The sequence below is a fragment of the Nomascus leucogenys genome, chromosome 20 (genome assembly GCF_006542625.1).
Source record: "Nomascus leucogenys isolate Asia chromosome 20, Asia_NLE_v1, whole genome shotgun sequence".
Taxonomy (NCBI): domain Eukaryota; kingdom Metazoa; phylum Chordata; class Mammalia; order Primates; family Hylobatidae; genus Nomascus; species Nomascus leucogenys.
Window position 1 is genome coordinate 21,412,241 of NC_044400.1, and position 21,204 is coordinate 21,433,444.

The 21,204-nt window shown below is 34.7% G+C and overlaps 1 protein-coding gene across 1 annotated transcript in view; it reads left to right on the plus strand.

The window, feature by feature from the left end:
• Positions 1-21,204, plus strand: part of DPP10 (dipeptidyl peptidase like 10) — a 731,390-nt gene that overhangs the window by 320,605 nt on the left and 389,581 nt on the right. The window contains exon 4 of the mRNA XM_003275193.3: positions 18,769-18,863. Within this exon, the coding sequence (XP_003275241.1) occupies positions 18,769-18,863 (95 nt within the window). The remainder of the gene's footprint in view (positions 1-18,768; positions 18,864-21,204) is intronic.

Here is a 21,204-nt window from a genome sequence, read left to right on the forward strand (position 1 = left end):
TTTGAAAGTCATCACTCCATATTTGCTGAGGTTCAAAGTTGGGTGTGCACCAGTCTAGTACAGACTAGCTCCACTTTTAGCCGTATGCTGTTGTGCTGCTACCATGGTTTCTCACATTTGTTAACTGACACTGACAAGGCTGAAACAAGCAGTAGCATGCACCTTGCAGGGGAGACATGAATGCATACACACCTGAATTTGCCATGTTCAGACCTCAGTTGTTTCCCCCAATAGAACAAATTTTGATACTACAAGGAATGTTGGGAGCTACCCCTTCAACTACAGCCTCTGGGTGCTGCAGGCCCTAACCAGGTAGGGCATGTGCTATAAGGGGGTGGAGATCTAGCAGCACCACCCCCTGGGGCAGCTATTGAAATTTTCACTTCCAAATTGTGTTTAAAGTCTGTCTCCCTTTGGAATTCTGGCTCCCCCTTTTGCTTAATTGTATGATGTTAGTCCAGTTCGTTAAGTTCCCTGGAGTTCAATTTTCTTTATGTAAATATAATAATTTTCTTTATGTAAATATAAGAATTAAGTGAGATAAGTATAAATGTCTAACAAAATGTGCTTCCCATTGTAGGTGTTAAGAAATGGCCGTTTCTTTTAATGTACTGCATAACTGTATTTTTTTTCTTCCTGACTAGGTTATAGGTGCCTTTTCCCCTCCTCCTTTCTACTTCCTAGGGACATGTTAAACACTTAACAAGTAGTTTATTGAGATTGAAAAAATGTATTCATTCTATTGTTGCTTGTTTGTTCTATCAGAACACTTTGATAGGAACACAAATGGTGATTTTCTATATCATATCTGTATCTTTGAAGATAGTTATCTACCCTTTTATCATATTTGTGCTTCCAGCTGTGCCAAGAGCAAATGTTACGGAGTTAAAATGCAGGTGAGGTGAGGCAGGATCTGCAGATTGTGGCTCTTATCTGCTTAATGATGTGTACAGTAAGTGTCATATTAGGAAGAAGAACAGGAAGGCTCATCTTTTTGAAGCAGAAACATAATGTTCAGTACAAAGAATCTCATATCATGTTTTCTAAAAAATTGTGTGAGAAAAAAATGGTGAAATAAAATGCTTAAGGAGAGACATCTGTTCTCTCTGATTCTTTAACCCACTTTAAACTTGGAGAAGCAAAGATAAGCAACAGTTTAATTCTTGTGTTTCTTTAGGTCCAGATCTTTAGCTCTTGCGTAAAAGTGAGCAAGCTGCCGTCTGTGCAAACAGGTGGCTTGAATTAAATATGATGCTAAGTATTAGAACAATTATATTTATAGGCATGGCAGGAAGTGACAAAATTAGGAAAACCCAGGGTACTTTTAGTAAGATGAGATATGTGAGCCATAAACTGTGTCTAGGAAGATAAAGTATGAAAATATAATGAAAATATATGTTCAAAAGGATCTAAACACCTGCATGCTTCACATTTGCCTCTGGTAATTCAAGAAGAGATGAGGTACAATTACCCATATGCCCCTTTCAACGTACTACTGCGGGTCAACTGGGTCCATCATAGAATAGTATTAGGGAAGATCCTTTATGTCATGAATAAAGAGTTGCTCAACTGTGGCTTAATTATCATTTAATAGTGACTCTCTTAGCTTCATAAAGTACATTCTTCAAAGCTTGAAGCTAAATAGAAAGGCAAAAGAACACACAGGTTGGAGGGTAAGCTTAAGGAAGTAGTATAAGCATCTTTCATTCATTCAGAGATAACCGGTACTGCAGTAAGTAGGCTGGACTTGGAATCGTAATTCAGGAGTTTTAGTTGCTGATTCTTCACTGGGTTCAATGAGGCTTTTTTGATGACTTTTTCATCGTGGATGAAATGAAGTCATTGGACAAGATGACCTCCTTGGTTCCGCCCAGGTCTACAAAACATTTTGGAGCCAATTATTTTGTCAGCTTTTTTCTCAGGGGTCCTTTATAGAAACAGTGTATAAAATTTACTGGTAAAGTAATTAACTCTTTTTGACTGTTTTCCTTCAGTTAGATTAATATTTTCAGGGTTCATCTATCTTGTACTATGTATCATTATTTCATTCCCTTTTATTGATAAAAATACTTCATTATATGAACATATCACCTGTGTGTGGTTAATGTATTTAATATCGTCAACTTATTCAGAATACAAATACTATTTGTAGAGCCCTATATTAGTAGAGGTAAGGATGAGAATATTCAAATTAAAGGAGAAGGATTACACATAGCAACTATAACACAAGAATAAACCATTTTTGTTTCAAAGTTGGTAAAAAGTTAAACTTTACTTTGAGTAGTCGAAACGAAGGCAAATGGCACATTGTTTGGTTTCATATTCCACCAGTAGTTTTGGTTTTACAGCCAAAATATATCTAAAGTTTTGTATTTGAAACTTTTGTCATCTCAGTTGTTTCCGTTTTGGTCATCACTATTTTTTCATGTACCTTTAAAAAAATAAATTTATTGATATAAAATCATATAGCATAAAATTCACCCTTTTATTTTTTAAAAATAACTTTTATTGTGTCTATTTAATGTATACATCATAATGTTATAAGATTTTATATATATATATATCTGCATACATAGTAAAATAGTTACTATAGGGGAACAAATTAGCATATTCATCATCTCACATAGTTACCCATTTTTTTCCTCCTTGTGATAAAAACAGCTATGAAATTCACCCTTTTAAAGTGCACAATTCATTGTTTTTTAGTATATTTATATAATTTTCTAACCATCATTGCTGTTCATTTCTGAAATGAGTTCATCATCTCCAAAGGGAAATCTAGTACACAGTCATTTCTGATTCTCCTCCCCCCAGTCTCTAGCAATCACTAATCTACTTTCTATTCCTATGGATTTTCCTATTTGAACATTTCCTATAGATTGAGTTAGGCCATATGCAGCTCTTTATGACTGTCTTTCAGTTACATTCATATTTTTAAGGTTTATTCCTCATGTGCCATGTATCATTCCTTCATTCATCCTTATTGATATATAAATACCAATATTATTATATGGATATATCACATTTTATCAATTCATCAGTTCATGATACTGGGGTGGCTTCCTTTCATCATAGCCTTACTACCTTAACATCTTCTTGTTTTTTCTTTTTATTATTGTGTGGGTGATTAACCTCTGGGATTTTACTCTGTTCTTGCATTGTTGTCTCATCCAGTTTATATATGAATTCCAAAATGCTCAAAATGGGAATACTTAGACACTAATTCAATGAGATACATAAATACCAAATATATACTCTGTCTTATTTGAAGTAATTGGGTAAATAAGGAAATTTGAATATTTTCTTCTAAAAAGAGCACACAGCCATTTTAATGGTTAATGATAGTATCTGATAACAGGATGAAATGTAGGTAGGGTGGAGAATTAAAAAATGCTTACTAAATCATTGTAGTTACATTACCTCCATCATCATCATACTCAAGATCACTTTATTGGATACATACTCTGTGGAAGATACTTCATTTTTATCATGTATTATAGTATTTGATACTAAAACAACTTATTGTGGACATGTAGGATTTTTAAAAAATTATTTCAGATGACAAAAGTAAATTACAGATAGCTAATGTAACTAGCTCCGAAATTAAATACTGTTATGTGGAAGAGTCAGAATTTCAACCCAAATCTCTAAAACATACTCTTTCTTCCTTCTTTCACTGCCTGATATGTCTATCTGTCTGTCTGTCTGTCTATCTATCTATCTATCTATCTATCTATCTATCTATCTATCTGTATGTGTATGTGTGTGCTTTTGTGTCTGTGTGTGTAAAACTAATATTGTTTGGGAGGAATTCATAATTCATAGAGGGGGTGGACTTTCAAATTGCCCACGATGTTAGATAAGGAAAATTTGGTTAATCATGATGAGAAGTGAGGCAGGGTTACTAGTTTGAAGAAAACAACCACAGCAATAAAAAATGTACTCTCCACATTCATGTTCTAACACTGATTGATGTTAAATTGTAGGTTTAGAGTTTAGCCTTACTGGCAGACTTACTTGTAAATTCAGACTGCTCCTTGGCCAATCTGATTACTCTTAACAACTCAACAGGAGACTTGAAACTTTAATGGAGATTTGTGATTCTCCCAGGGCATATATCTATATCTTCTCAGCAGTGTCAGACTGATCTGCTGCCAACATGTTTTTCCCCCTCTCAGTAAAATAAATCTCTGACTACACATCCTGGCAAAAGCACACATTTCTCCTGGCAAGCTTCCTCAATGGGCATCAAATATCTTGAGATTTGAGACAAAATCATTTTTCTCCAGGGGAAACATGACTTGTGTAGATGACAGGACCCCAGACAAACAGCAGACTCTGCTTAGAATTTTAACAATTACTAAAAACATATTTCTTATCGCAGACCCATTTTTTTTTGCCACCAGTACACCCTCCCCACACACAGAGGTGCACACATACATGTGCACATACATAATCAATTTTCCTGTACTTAACTGCATTATGAAATGCCAACTTATGGTGAGTTTGGAGAGGCATTTTTTTTTTTTTACAAATAATACCCTCCATAAGTAAATATAGTTATTATCAATGCACACTCATTGTGTAATAGATCTGTTGTTTGTGTCACTTAGCCAACTTTGATCATTTTCTGTCATCCAGAAAATAACTTCTTTCTTAACAACCAACACATAATCAATGCTTGGCAGTAATGGGCATGTGATTTAGGTCTGTGCCTAATTAGCACATTGCATACCACTAATGTACAGCACAAGAATGAGTACCGGGACCATCTATGACCAATGAAAGCAAGGGACCTCCTACTGAGAACCCTGGAAAATATAGTCTTGGTTTTTTTATGTTGTCTTGAAAGTGACAGGCTGCAGGGATTCCATATGCTATAGTCATTTTTTCATTTTTTGATCATGAAGAAAAAGCTTGTCTGAATGGAGCCATCTGAAAGAAAACTATGGTAAGATATTATTCATGCCCCTGATGACAACACTGAAGTATCTGTATCAAGTCATGCATGTCTGCATGAAGCCCTACATGGAGTCAGCCAGTTCGGGAGGTAATCTCATTCAGGCAGGAGTTTCCGATACTTCAAAAAGAAATAAATAGTCCTTTACTTTTCTCCCACTTCCTACCTAAAATAGAAAATGGTAACAATGACTTATGTATCAATTCTTAGCTGATCATCCTTCATCTAAAAACATTAACTTGTATATCGTGGCACGTGCCTGTAGTCCCAGCTACTCGGGAGGCTGAGGCAGGAGAATTGCTTGAACCCAGGAGGCAGAGGTTGCAGTGAGTTGAGACTGCACCACTGTACTCCAGCCTGGGCAACAGAGCAAGACTCCATCTCAAAAACAAACAAACAAATATTAACTTGCATAATAGCCGTTTACAGTTAGGTAAGTTACATCCTGGGCATAAGAACAAATATGATAAGTCCATTATACAATTTTTAGGCTCATCAGCATTTTTTCTTAATCATCTGAATTTTTCTCATAAACTTTAACACTGTTCCAAAAAAAAGAAAAAAACTTAAAGCCTACATATGCTTGAGGAGTTATTTTATCCAAAGAAAAATGACAACCTATTGCCCAAAGTTATTGCCTCATTTCCACTTGCTATTGCCTTAGAACTAGCTAGTGTTCTGATATTAGTAGCCATCCTATAACTATTTCTTTGTGAGTATTTTCATATATTTTATATTCCTGCCCTTCGTTCTTGGGTCTGATTGTTGTTAAGTATGTGAATTTTAATTATTCCTTCTGTCACTCCTTTCAATGTTGTTTCTGTTTAAATGAATGCAATACTACCAATTTATTCACCTAAATCAATTTTCTGTTTAATTAAGTCTTACTTTATGGTTTAATTATATACTTGGATTACAGTGATCAATTCTTCTCTCCAGAGATTTAATTGAAATATGCAGAAATTGATAAAGGTATGTCATTATGCATTTGAAGAGTCATAGCATCTGTTGTTTAGATGTATCAATTAGTTTTCCAGACAACAAAATTCTTCAACACTACTCTATGCAATTATGTTGAGAACTATAACATCTATTAATATGTTCTTTTTGTCTACATTTTAAATACAGCCACTTTTTCTTTGTATATTTCAGTTATGATATTTCAATTTATTTTTCTTTCTATAATGTCAACTGAGAGTGTTAAGCTTTTGAAATAGCCAATGGTGAATTTTTAGTGACGGAGTATAATGCCTAATCTATAATTTTAAGGAGTAAAGTCTGATCTAAACCTTGATATGTTCATGATTGCAACTGTGTGTTTTATAAGGGAACACGTTAAAATTATCAGTTAGTTTCCCTTGACATGTTTGCATTACACAAATTTTCCATAGTGAATTTATAATACTTTAAAATCAGAAAATATAAAAAATTATTGTCTTTGACCCATATGTCTTTTTCTTCTATCATCTTTTGTATGTTAATATGCTGATAGTAACCATGACTAGAGAAATATTTTCATAAGGGTGAGAAAATTGCTTAAGTTTTACTGACAGTAGTAACATATCCATCTGTCCATTCAACTGAAATACTAATGAGAAGACATTGCATCTTGAAAAGAAAGACACAGATTTATCAAAGATATTGGAGAGTAAACAAACATGTTTGTCAATTGGAGAATGTCAATAGTCGATGGAAATTAACTAAAGTTCCTGGACTGACCATGAAAGATTTAAGCAAGATAATAAAATAGCTAAATGATGGTTGGTTAGGCTGTGCTGATAGATATTTAAATATAGAATTTCAGAGTTTTAAATGACAGTCAATGTTGAAGGATCAAAGCACAAATTAGATATGTAGAGTTCATTCTGAGTTTCTGATTTACAAGTTTGATGAAAGATTATTTGATTTATGACTAAGTTAATGAAACATAACTATGCAATTTGAGGTCATTTTACTAGAGGCAAGGAAATTAAAATTAAAACCTTAAGAGAAAGCAGGGAGATGTTTGGAGTGGAGGGAGGATATATTTTAAATGAGTAACTGTGACGGGTCTCAGATTTCACCCTACTTGCAAATTAACAAGTTAGCCTGCCAAAGTGTGTGCAGCTATATAAAAATGAGGCATTTGGGTCAGAGATAAAAAGAGTTTATTATTCACAGCAACAGTCAAATCATTACAGGGTAATGAGGTGTTATAGTGAAGCGTATTACTGGAGTGGAACCCCAAAATACAAAACCTGTCATCTTGCATAGGATTGTTGGTGACCTCCCATTCTCCTAAAGCATAATGAAAGACTAAAATCAGCTCTGTTTAATCTTTTCAGAATGGGAAAAAAATGATGACAATATAGTAGCTGACACAAACTAAATAGAGGGAGATGGAAGTGATTGAAATATTTGCCTAGCCTGTTTTTTCCTCTATATTTTGCAGTTTAGATGTTACTTTAAAATAAGCTCTATTTTCTGCATGTATCACTGCAGTGTAGAGTTCTAGACCTTTGGGATCATATAAACACATCAATCTTTATATTTACTTTATATGAGATGCTCAAGTGGAAGAGAAGAAGCATGAATCGGCTTACATCTTTCCTTTGCTTGATGATTTAAATAGACTGGACCATTCAACAAGAGTGTTGAGTGTATGAGTATGAAGTCAAGAAACTTTTGGTAAGAGTTTTAACTGAAGAAAGTTAATCAGTTAAAGCTGGTGGTTATGCTACTATTATGCAAACAACCCTTCTGGTGGGAAAAGATATTTAAAATTCTAGAGAGAGATTTTATTTTCCTCTTATGCGATCTTTTTGCAAATAATCCAAAGAATGAAATGATCGTGTGAAAATTGCTGCTATTCACATTTTAGCTACAAATCAGAGAAACATCATTTAGTTGAGTGGCTATCAACTGCTCCATTATCTAGCCTGAAAAAGGCTCTTTATCACAGGAAGTACCATTCATAGGATTGGCACTTCCACAAGAATTAATAATGATTACTTACAATTATGATGACTTTTAAATAAAAATGACCTTTATTCTGGTTACTTTTTAGGTAAATGCTTTTATTTTGGATATCTAACTTTATCTTATTTACCAGGGATTTGATTCATTTTTTTAAAAATATGTATCTCTCATGCCATGTTGTAAAACAAACAAACAAATAAAAAACATACCTTTTAGAGTGTATAGCTATTTTGGAAATCCAGAAGAACAGTCTTTAGTTACATTGCAAGGGTCAGTGATTAACATTTATAAATATAGTAAGTAAAAAATATGTTCTTTAAATGAGGCAAACAATTCATAGGCTAACATAGATTCCAGCAAACTTTTTATTTAAAGAACCAGAGGGTAATATTTTAGGCTTTGTGGGCCATATTTTCTGTGTTGCAACTACTCAACTCTGCCGTTACAGTGCATAAGCAGCCATGAACAATAAATTGATGTAGCTGTGTTCTTTATAAAAACAGGTCTTGGAAAGCCAGATTAGCCCAATGCTATGGTTTATGGACCCCTGATCTAGTATACTGTAAACCAAAAATAAAACCCTAAGTACCCCAACAGACCAAACAGACTCCCTCTTGGCCAAGGGGACCCCAGAGAAACCTGAAAACCTGAATTCCTGGCCATGATGGGAAGGGATGTTGAACACTTTTCTTTATATCTCCTTCCTTTTGGAATTTAAGCACAACTGACCAGCATTCAGGTTAAAATAGAGATCATAAGAATAACAAAACAGTCTCTTTGTGGCTAATTAGAAACAAATAAAAGGCTATGCAAGGCAAAGGTTAAGTCCCATCCTACAAATCACAAAATTTTGTAAAACTGGTTCTTTTTTTTAAAAAAAAAATTAAACTGGTACAATTTGGCTTAATTTCTAACCTAACTACAGATAGCAGACCCTGAAGGAAACAAAAATATTTTACCCCAAAACATATGTTTTGATATATTTTGAAATGGCCCCATAAAGCCATCTTTTATAGGGAAAATTTGGATCTGCAGACAATCTCTGTTAATGCAGCCAGACCTTCCCTTCCCAAGCCTTTCCCAGATCTAGGGGAGATTAACTGACAGTCTGACAACTTTAATGTCTGAAAAGAGACATTTACCATTTATTCTCTCTGAAGGCTGCTACCTATGAGGCTTCATCTGCATAAAAAGAGCCTTGGCCTTTACAACCCCCTTTAATCTTGATTCAAGCATTTATTTCTTCTGACTTCAAATATTTAGACAAAGTTTAACTCTTGCAACCAATTACCAATCAGAAAATCTTTGACTCCATTGATGACATGTAAACCTTCCCCACTTCAAGATATCCCACCTCTTTAGGCTGAACCCATGTACACCTTACCTGTATTTATTTATAGTTGTATTAGCCTATTCTCATGGTGCTATAAAGAAATACCTGAGACTGGGTAATTTATAAAGGAAAGAGGTTTAATTGACTCACAGTTCTGCATGGCTAGGGAGGCCTCAGGAAACTTGCAATCATGGTAGAAGGTACCCCTTCACAGGGCAGCAGGAGAGAGAATGAGTGCCAGCAGGGGAAATGCCAGATGTTTGTAAAACCATCAGACCTTGTGAGAACTCACTCACTATCAGGACAACAGCATGGGGGAAACCACCCCCATTATTCAATTACCTCCTACCGAGTCCCTCCCCTGACACATGGGGATTATGGGGATTACAATTCAACATGAGATTTGGGTGGGGACACAGCTAAACCATATCAGTGGTTTTACCTACAATTCCTATCTCCCTAAAATGTGTGAAACCAAACTGTAACCCAACTCCCTTGAGCATATTTCTCAGTACTTCTTAAGAATGTTCCCTGGGCCATGGTCACTCATATTGGCTCAGAATAAACCCCTTTAAAATATTTTACAAAGTTTATTTCTTCCGTTAACAATGCTAAGTTTAAATTTGTATATATATAAATGTATTAAAAATTATTTAAATGTAATATTGTAACATTATGAAAGTAGGTTATGAAAGTTGAGGTTTGCAAGATAGTATTAAAAAATATTCTGACACTAAAACACTAAGGAAGACCTTATTCAAAGCAATTGCAATAGGGCTGTGCGTGGTGGCTCATGCCCATATTCCCAGCAGTTTGGGAGGCCAAGATTGTGGATCATTTGAGGTCGGGAGTTTGAGACCAGCCTGGCCAACATGGTGAAACCCCATCTCTACTAGAAATACAAAAACTAGCTGGGTGCAGTGACTCACACCTGTAGTCTCAGCTATTCCAGAGGCCAAGGCAGCAGGATCACTTGAACCTGGGAGGTGCAGGTTGCAGTGAGCCGAGATCCCACCACTGTACTCCAGCCTTCAGCCTGGGCAACAGAGTGAAACTCTGTTTCAAAAACAAACAAACAAACCCCCCCCCCAAAAAAAAACCCATACCAAACCAAACGAAAGAACTATTGCAATATAGAGAAGAGACTTAACTGCAACTACAGCAAACACTGCTAGAGGTACTTAGAGCCAGTGAGCAGAATAATACAGTCAATGCATGGAAAACTACTAACAGGAGGTATCCAGGGCAGGGGGGAGTCTTGCTAAACTGGTATAAGAGTTAAAGAGGAAAGAAATACGAAACATGGCTGGCAGTTAAAGACAGGTTTTCTTTAGGTAAAACCTGAGAGGCGCTCCTGGTCAATTTGTCAGGAGCCCTTTCTCTTACAGACTATGAGTATATATTGGTTTTAGGGTGAGGAGGCATATCAGAAGCTTGGAATGTTTATGTGTGTGGATAATTTTATGGCGGGTTGGAATGTCTCTGGGAGGAGGGGAGGTTATCTTGGGGCAGACATCTTTCCAGCCAGGAGGGGAGTTATCTCGGGGCTAGCATCTTCCCAGCTGGAGAGGGTTATCTAGGGGCTAGCATGTCTGTGGTCGGGGAGGAGTTTGGAATGTTTCTGGTTGGAGATGTTATTTGTGGTTTATGGTCATGCTGACTTTAGCCATTAGGCTGATGCCCTTTGGATTTAGGCGGCTTTTATTAAGTTGAACTTTAGAATGAGGGGTATGTCCAAGATGGCAATGCTCCTGCACTGTCAACTGGATTAACATAATTTTTGCTAAAGGCAAGCCATAGACTTAAATTTCGAGGGTGGGGGTAGAGGAATTTGATCAAGTGTCAAAGGCAGGAGGATTCTCACTAAACTGACCCAGCAGGATTCTTGTTAAAGTCAGGCCAAGGCCAAGGGCTAGTTGTGAAGTGGACGGAGGAGCCTGAACAAATTTTAGTCAAGGCAGATATCTTCATCAGGAGTGCTAATTGCATTTCTAAATAACGTCACAACAGCAATAAATAAATAAATAAATAAATAAATACCTATATATGAGATAAATGTGGTCAAAAACTTAGAGGAAACAAAAATATTTGCTGTGATCATTCTACTGGATGGGGCTGTAGTATATACTCTAAAAGCTGTGAATGACTAAATGGTGGCTCACCAAAAATTCCACCAAAATAACCTATTAAAGATAAAGCATGGCTGACTTAATTGCTTAGTTTGGTAAAAAAAGATCACTGTTGTCACAGAAAGTGAGCAGCATATGGAAAGAGTACAGCAAAGAAGAGATGCTTATAAAGTTTTGGGGGTATGCAGTTTGACAGGCATTTTGATAAGTGGCCTTGATTAGAGTTGGGCATAATTTGTGATTAAGAGTTTAGGATAGGTGAATTGAGGGATGTGAGTGCTTTGGAGAAGCTCTTAAATAGGAAACAGTCATTTGTTTGTGCTGTATGTTGTTCTGAGAAAGATATATTCATGAGCCTTAGATGGGCGGTCTATTTTTCAAGTAAATGGGTTTTTGGAAAGTTCTTGAAAAGAAGGTTATTTGCAATTTCAGCTTCCTGGAAGAATTTCCTGAAATATTAAAGTCGTATCAATGCAGACAGTTGAATAGCAAATTGTGTTAATGTAAACAGTAAGATGTGTTGGTGTAGATGGTTTCAATTCTCAAAGGAACAAGAAATAGGTCCGTTCTTGAATTTATAAAGTCATTGAAAACCCAAAACAAACACATCAAAACGGAATAAGAAAACTCAATAAAAGAGATAGAAAGGAATTATATGATTAAATATTAAATGGCACGGGAGTTCGGAAGAGAGAGATATTAGGTGAATATCTCTATATTGGGAATTTAACAATGCTTTGAAAAAAGTGAAAAGTTTGGACAAGATCTGGTGTATTTATTAGTGGGCATTGTAAGAAAATCTGAGTGGGAGTGAAGTTTTACATGTGCGGAGAACTGTAAGCCACAGATAATCTAGACTATTTTCTAGGCTATTGGTAGATAATAAATATATAAATATATGTTAAATTTTATATTTTATTATTAGGAAGCCACAGGTCTTTGAAGAGTGTTTGAGATAATGGTAGGTATTGTGTCGAATTGATTGGGCTGTGTAATGGAAATACCTAGAGCCATAGAAAACTCTTACAAAACTAACAGTAGTCTGGGTGAGTGGTCATAAAGAACGATATTAATATAGGAGATGAAGATACAGGAAAGGTGTAACCAACAGGATGGTATGTATGTAAATGGAATTTTGAGGGAGAGTAGAGCCAAAACTATAAAAAGTTTAATTGTAGTACTGAGTTTTATATGTCTACAAGATATGTGGCCTAGCATAGAATTAGAACCGGCATACAGGAAAGGTCAGGACTTTAGTTGAATGTTTAAGAATCCATATAGGAAGGTGTGAGTAGTAAAATAGTCACTGAAGAGCTGTTGGAAAAAAAAAATGCCTACAGCTGAGTTTGGAAGGATGCCTTTGTTTGGATAGCAATTGAGAGGAAAGAGCATATAGAAAAATTTGAAGAACAAATACCAGGGCAAGATAGTGGTTCAAAGTCAAGAGAAGAGGATTGCAAAGCCCTACTGTTCATCATCATTGTTACACACTATGAAGTTGAGTTAGGTGGAAATTAAACATGGGGGGAGAGCATATTGGATTTGGTTATTGCAGGTCAGTGATGATGTTGGAAGTTTGAAATTTCAGGAGAGCAAGGACTGCAGCTGCACTGCAGAAGATACAGAGAATAGCATGTATGGCTGTTATGGAGAATAAGGTGGAAACCCCTCAGGCAAAAGGCTTATTGAGGCTTACTGTGAAAGGGAAAAAACTAGGAACAGAGAAAAACACCAGACTTAATGTACTTTTTATTTATTTATTTATTTATTTATTATTTATTTTTTTGAGACAGAGTCTCACTCTGTTGCCAGGCTGGGGTACAGTGGTGCAACATTGTCTCACTGCAACCTCTGTCTCCCGGGTTCAAGCGATTCTCCTGCCTCAGCCTCCTGAGTAGCTGGGACTACAGGTGTGTGCCACCATGGCTAATTTTTGTATTTTTAATAGAGACGAGGTTTCACCATGTTGGCCAGGCTGGTCTGATTCTGTTGACCTTGTGATCCACCCACCTTGACCTCCCAAAATGCTGGGATTACAAGCATGAGCCACCATGCCTGTACTTTTTTTTGTTTTTTGAATCATTTTTTTTTTTTGAAGCAGAAATCAAAGATATTTAAGAGCTTAGAGTGCATTGACTTGTTTATAAAACAGAGCTTCTCTTTTGCGAAAGAGAAAGTTCATCTCTTCCCAAAAGTCTTGGGGAAAAAATGTGCATGGAATGAGATCTTGAACTAGAAATAAAGGATATTGAAGCCATTTCTAATGGCCTCAGTTTTTTCAGTTAAATATATGGATCCTGGGGCTCTTCAAAATATGAGGAAAGTTTAGTATTGTTGTGAGCAGTGTTTTAGGAGAGTTGAATGAGGAGCCTACTGTGTTTTAATTATGAGTAGCTAAATATTCTAGATTTACCATTGATATATTTAATTAAAGAATAAAATCTTAACTTGTTATTTAACAAACCCTTCCTAGATTTATTGGAGCATTTCCTGTGATAGTCATTTCATTTTTTCCACATTTTATTTTTAATTGCTCAGCTTTTTTATTGAGTATAGTTTCTTTTAAAACATGGAATGCTACAGAATTTTAGTTGTGGATGTGTCAAAAATAGTTTTAAATGAAGATTATGTTTGGATTAAAATTTCTCAGAGAACTGATTTGCCAGAGTTTTTTCTGCTTTTTGAAAACTCTTTGTCTATGTAGAGATAGATTATATATTTATTGATTTAATTTTGAAACATTGAAACCAGATTATCACATCAAAATTAAATGCATGCTTAAATTAGCCATTAGCAAGACCAACAGAAACCAGTGTGGTGACTTTTTATTGTTACATATGGAAGATGAATTTTGTCAGCTTTTAACTTCTCAGAAGACTCACAGCATAACCTGTTAAGCGCAGCTGAGTTTGTTACCTATAATAGTCAGAAAAGACAACATTTTAAAAGAGTTGGAGTGTCCAGAAGGAGAGGATTAAGGGGAGATATGAATAGGGTTGGAAATCTGGGTTCGAGTAGATAAGACTGAGCTTTCAATGTGAGGATCTGGTTTGGTTAGGCACATTTCAAGATGTTAGTAGTTTAGGATTGGTGAACACAGAAAGGCAGGAATCTTGAAGTGAGTTGTTTGATAATTGAGCCATTTACCCAGTTTTAGGAGTTTAATGTTTCTAGAAACTAATTTTCAGCCATTTTCTGAAAAATAAAATAAAATAAAATAAAATAAAGTTTTTTGTTTTGATTTACAACGTTAAGTTCATGAACAAGAACTTCCTAGAACAAACAGTAAAATAATGTGAATGGAGGCTGCCTTTATTTTTGGTCCTGGTAGATAAGGTGAATGCAGAAGTCTTAGTTCTTAATTTCAATACCACACTGAGAACTAAATTAACAATGGAAAATGCTTTATGATCTGCTTTGTGTGGAAGAGGTATAAAAGATAAGGTTGTATTTACCTGAAAGATTTTAAATTAGGATACTATGTTTTTCTTTTTGTTAGCCAAATTATGGAAAAAAAATTGAATCGAAATGACAGTAATGGTAGTTAGGGATACTGCAGACTGAAAATACATGCTTAGATCTCAGGGTACATAGGCCAGATAGTGATTCTATTCTGCCATACATTTTCATTTTAAAAAACTGACTGAGTTGAATGTGTGTTCAGAATAATCGGCTCTTAACTGTCAAAGAGTTAAAAAGGAGAAAAGATTATTTAATCAAAGTACCTTGTAGATATGCATAATGCCATGTTTTAAGAATATTTCAAGTACTCCTACCTTAATCTTCCCATGTTAATGCACTTAATCATTGATCTGATTCACTCATATTTGATTACTTAAGGTTAAACAAAATATATGGTACAATGTTTAGAAATGTAGTTCCAGAATGAAGGATCACTATTAATCTAGTAGATAACTATTAATCTAGTAACAGGAGTTTCAAAACTGGGGATTCCACTAGTGATTATAAATCAAACTGTAAAGTAGGATAAATATGAAATCCAGAAGACCAGATTATAAAGAACAAAAAAAAAAACCCCAAGAAAATTAATAAGGGCAGGTATTAGTTTCTTTTAAAATAATTCATGCAAAAATCTTTATTATGTATTAAGCTAGAGAATTACATGTGAATTTTAAAAGTTTATCCTATTAATGCAACATTAAGGGTCTAACAGTAAAATTTGCAGGAGTGTAGATCTAAAGGTATTTACAAATCTCAATTCTCTGTAGATTTTTCTCAAGGCCAAATAATTATCCAAGAAAATTAACTTTAAATAAACTGATATTAAGTGTAGTCTTTATCTTTTCAAACAAGCTTCACTTCCTTCTACTTTTGTTCTAAGGGAAATCATGATTAATTTTCTTTCGATCACCCCTAATAACAACCTATCACTCATTTAAGATTTTCTTTCACTATGAGGAACTATGGGGTCACACATTTCTTTTTCTCTTCTCTTGACTAAGAATCACCATTCACACTAAAAATGCTCTATGGCTTTGCTTTCTCTCTAACGCCACAGACCTCATCTCAATTTAAAATTCTGCATTGTGCTTGCGTAATCACCCAATGATTTCTTCCTGTCCACTGCAAAAACCAGTTCACTGAGACGTTGGTATTGCAGTAAAAAAGAGTTTCATTAACATGAGATTCGCCATGTGGGAGAACTGGAGTGATTACTCAATGAATTTCCCTGAAGTCTTAGAGGTCAGGGTTTTTCAAGGAAAGTTTGGTAAGCATGGGACTAGGGAATGGATGCTGCTGATTTGTTGTGGGGGATGCAATTATAAAAGTGTGGAGAACTGTGCACTGAGTCTGCTTCTGGATGGGAGGTCACAGGACTGGTTGAGTCATGAGTCCAGGTGAGGCCAGTCTGCAAATCATCTCAAAAGACCAACCTGAGGTACTACAACAGTACTATCATCTACATTATCTATATATAGGCGAGTCACAAATCTTGTGATCTCTGGCCACATGACTTTTGAGCAGTAAGGGATTATAGAAACTATAGCTACATTTTAGCAGAATTCAGGCCTCTTCCATAATTTCAGTTTTGTGTCCTTTCATTAGTATTACAAGGGTGATTTTAACCGCTGAACAAGGAGGGGATGAGTTTTAGGGAGTGACTATTATTATTCTTGTTTCAAGGTTAAAATATAAACTAAATTTCACCAATGGTTAGCCTGGCCAATACCCAAGAATGAGTGAAGACAGCCAGCCTACAAGCCTAAAAGCAAGATGGAGTCAGCCATATTAGATTTCTTTCATTATCATAATCTTTGCAAAGATGTTTTTGCCTGCCTTTGGGAGAAAAACTACTTGTCTAGTGTTTTGTTTTGTTTTGCTCTATTTATCTCCATGATGCAACGGAAAATGGAAATTTATTTTCTCTTAATTTATTGAGAAACTATTGTAAGGATGATTTTGTTAGGGCATGCTATTTGGCTCTTGCTAATTCATGATGGTATGTTCATCACAATCAAGAAGTGGGCCAGAGATGAGAATATTTTTAAAAATTCAGAGAGAATAGAAGTTAGAACTCAGAGTTGAGGTTGGACTATTGATTTGAGCAAGCATTAATCGTGAGCAGGAGGATAGGAGATCAAATCAGCTGGCAAGACCAAATGAGCATTACAGATGATTGGCATTGCTGTTGAGACATGATCATATATATGAATGGAAAGGAAAGGGAAGAGAGGAAAAGAATATAAATCAAAATAAATATTTATTGTTTATGTAAATCTGTTATTTGTTCTGCATCAACAGAAAAGAAAACAGATAAAGTTAATGATAAAAAAAAAGAACTCAATTCCTTTTTAGCTGATAACAGAAGTTCAGAAGGTGATACAGGCCTTAATTTAAAGATCATATAGAACTATCAGTCCATACGGCCAGTCCCAGGGCATAACTGGGAAATCCCTGCTTTATCTCCTTACTTTCCTCCTTGCTAAAAAGGCCATTTGACTTTCCCTGTTTCCCAGGCCACAGTTCCAACATGTCACTGTTCCCATGTGATTAAGGTCAAGAACTACTGGCCCTCTGTGTTATTCTTGACTCTAACAGGAGAGTCAGATTGGACTATGTGTTTTGAATTAGATACTGAAGAAAACAAACTTCAGTTTTGCTAGTATTTCTTGCTTCTTGTCATATAAATTGTGCGTGTAACTATTAACAATATTTAAATAATGAGAGAAGGGGTCAGAAAATCTTGTTCTGCCAAAAGTGTCAGACACTTTTTCGTGTGTTTTTGCTGATAATCTTTGTAACTCATCATTTAGTACTTGTTTTATAAGTTTACAAGTGAAGACATTCAGTTTCTGAGAGATTGTAACTTATACACATTCATTCACTATAAGTAGTGAATCCCATCTCCATTAATATCACCTTTCTTCCTAGAATGAGCAGGAGATTAGGGGTCTGTAAGCAACACCATGGAAAAGGCTAGAATTGGGTAAAATTGGGTAAAAAGATCATCATTTAAAAAGAGAACATATTCAAAACTACTTTAATGTGGCTATCTTCTCTTTTACCTAATTTTATATATATAAAATTATATATAATTGTATATATATATACAATTATATATAATTGTATATATATATATATATATATTTATCTCCAGAGTATCCTTATATCCTGTCAGTTTTACCTCATTAGTAATTTCTGTCACAGATATTGTTAAGATGTTTTAATTTTCTAACAAATATGACTAACCTTACCTCAAAAATATGTAGAAGCAATTATCTGAAAGAAATGCAATTATTTAAAATGAAGACATAATTCTTCTAGAGTTGAAAAAGTTGATTCATTGATACAGTAGTAGCCTCAGATTTTGAGCTGCAATTGTGCAAGCCAGATAAAATACCACAGAAAAAATTCACAACCCAAAAGGGAATTCAAGAGACTGAATAGGAATTCAGTGGTGGTAGAAGAATTGGATCCATAAATAGGACTGCATGAGAATGATTCAATCTAAGGAGACATAGAACTGTATAGAGTTACAGTCAACTGGCAGCACTTTTAAGTTAAAATACTGGATCATCATCAGTAATGACTTACTTTAGAGACTGGAGGCACTTCTCTTTGCCCATTTTTTCTCACCGCAGAATGTGCAGCAGATTGCCCATATTTTAATTAATTTTCATTTGTTAAACCATGAACCTGAGTGGCCCTCATAATAACCCCCTGTTCATTGCACAATATACCATGTGTTAGGCGGGCTTCCTGATCTTCCACGAGAATGAATGCCAAGTACAGAAATCTGCTTGGGTTATTGAAGGCTAAAAATGATTATTCTAATGTGTCTGTTTATTTTGCACGTTTTGTCCCCTACAGTTACTGTATTACCTAGTCAATGTATTTGTCAATTGTGAATGTCTTTGTTGTTGCAGATTCAGATGTGGTGTATAAAAGCGAGAATGGACATGTCATTAAACTGAATATAGAAACAAACGCTACCACATTATTATTGGAAAACACAACTTTTGTAAGTAATGAATAATTAATTACTTTATGCGTTTCAGTACTGTTTAGAAAGCTCTCTAGATGTACATAACTTTCTATTCTTCAGCTCCAGCATTTGTAAAGCATTTCAGGTGAAAAGTTGGGGCTGCAATATCATGAGAATCCGTAAATCTATTGATAAAAAATACCCCGTGACTATCTGCTTCATTTTCTCTCCATTTACTCCTGTTGGAGAAATATTTCCAAAACTAGTAGTTGCTTAGAAAGAATAATTTTCCCAATATTTTATGTATAACATTAGTCATACAAATGCCAAAGTTAAAAAAATGACTAGTCTAGCCTTATTTATTATTAACTTTCTTTTCTTCTTTACTTTTCATTCTTTCTGACTTCTTTCTAGTTCTGTTGTTTTCTGGATCAGATGGAAAGGCTTTCTAAAGGTGGTCTTCAGCTGAGATTGATGTGTTTTACTTTTAGAATTTAGGATTCTGTCAGTACCATTTTACTTATTTTGTATCACTGTTTTGCCAACATGGTTTAAATTACTGTGTGTATTTATATTGGTCTTAATATAGACTTTGTCTTTCTGAAAAATCTAGTACCCTGAGGTTGGGAGACTTAGCTATAATCACCTATTTGGTAAGCAATAATGAGTCACTATTGCAAATGTTGAAAATCTAGCTACCCAACACCAATGAAAAATAGTACACAGTTATTTACTTACTATTTTATTGTAATTAAAGTTTCAATAGGCTGCCAATTAGATGAATTCATATAATACAGACAAAATATAGTACAAGCTCTCAGAAAACCTCCACAAAATAGAAAAATAAGCAAAATCATTGGCTACTTTTAAAAATGTATTCTACTTGTACATATAAAATGAACATTTAATCTTCATATTTATTATGGAATGGCCCTATGGAAAAAATGGACTAAGAACATTCTGTTTAGTATTTTTACATATTAAGAAGAAAAGGTCATTACAATCATTAAGTGATTATATATGTATATCATTGGGCTAAATTTAACCAGCCAACTAATGTACATTAATAATGAGGTCATCAGCCAGAAGAAAAATAATGACATTTTTGTTTTTAAACTAATTTACAGGGAATCAAAGAATAGCTACTTTGTGTGCAACTCTTTATGGTACTCGTGGGATGTCAAGGATATGTACAGCAGATTGCCTACTGTCTAAGAATGTGGATTTCCTTTGGGAGATAATACTAACCCTTGTGGAGAATTTTAATAAAGAGTATACAGCATTATTTACTATTTCTTCAGTGGATGGTCCTCAGGGATACTAGAAAAAAGCCTAGAGAATCATTGAGAAATACTGTCAATAGTGGAAAATTAGCCATTAGTAAGAAGATAGGATAGGAGACAGAATTCCAGAATCGATAATGATGAGAAGGTATGATAATAATACATGGATTACAATCAGAATGAATGGATTTTTAATAAAATTAGTTTGGGGAACAAAAATTGAATGCATTTTAATTTTTGCTTTTTCTTCATAAAGTAACATAATTTTATGGAGATCTAGGCCCTCAGTAGCCAAGCATTCAGGTTAGATATACTCAGTACATGAATTATTCTATTATGTGACTGTGCCTCATTAAATACTCATTTACACAAGTCAATGAGGTTTCCCCATCGCTAATTATGTTTTTGTTTTCCATTATTTATTCATTACTTTTTTATCTTCCATAATACATCAAAAAGGAAACCAAAACAAACAGAACTTTTAGATTAGTATTCCATTATCTCAATTCTTTTGTTGGTACTACACACCATCACCATCTCATATCATTGTGGTTTTCTCCATGTGCTAATTAATGCTGTTTTATCTTTGTGCTTTTGTGTTATATCTTTTTAAATCCTTTTGAGGTCTCTTTCTATTCTCCTCTATGTTAGCCATGACTCTTAATTACCACAGGGTCATATTTAGCAAATATTCTAATTTACTTGTCTTCTAAGATTCATAGGCTCCCTAAGGACATTTATGTCACAACACAGATAATTAAGCAATTTATAAGTCCTAGAGGTGTCTAAATTCGATGTCAGGGAAGGGTTAGGGGAGTGGAAGGTGGCATCAGTTTGCAACCAGTTACCCAAAGCTGAGAACAAAAATAGGAATTACCATAATTCCAGATGATTTCAAAGGAGCTTGTTTAATCATTTTCTCTTAACTTCAAGATGGCATTATTTAATACACTTATGTTTTTAATACTAACATTAGGCTAAAACCGGGATTTAATTTCTCTTCCAGGAAACTCTGTTGAAAAATATATTTTATTGAAACATATTGCTGGTTTTTCTGTGAGCAATTATCAATATCTTAATTATAATAATAATTG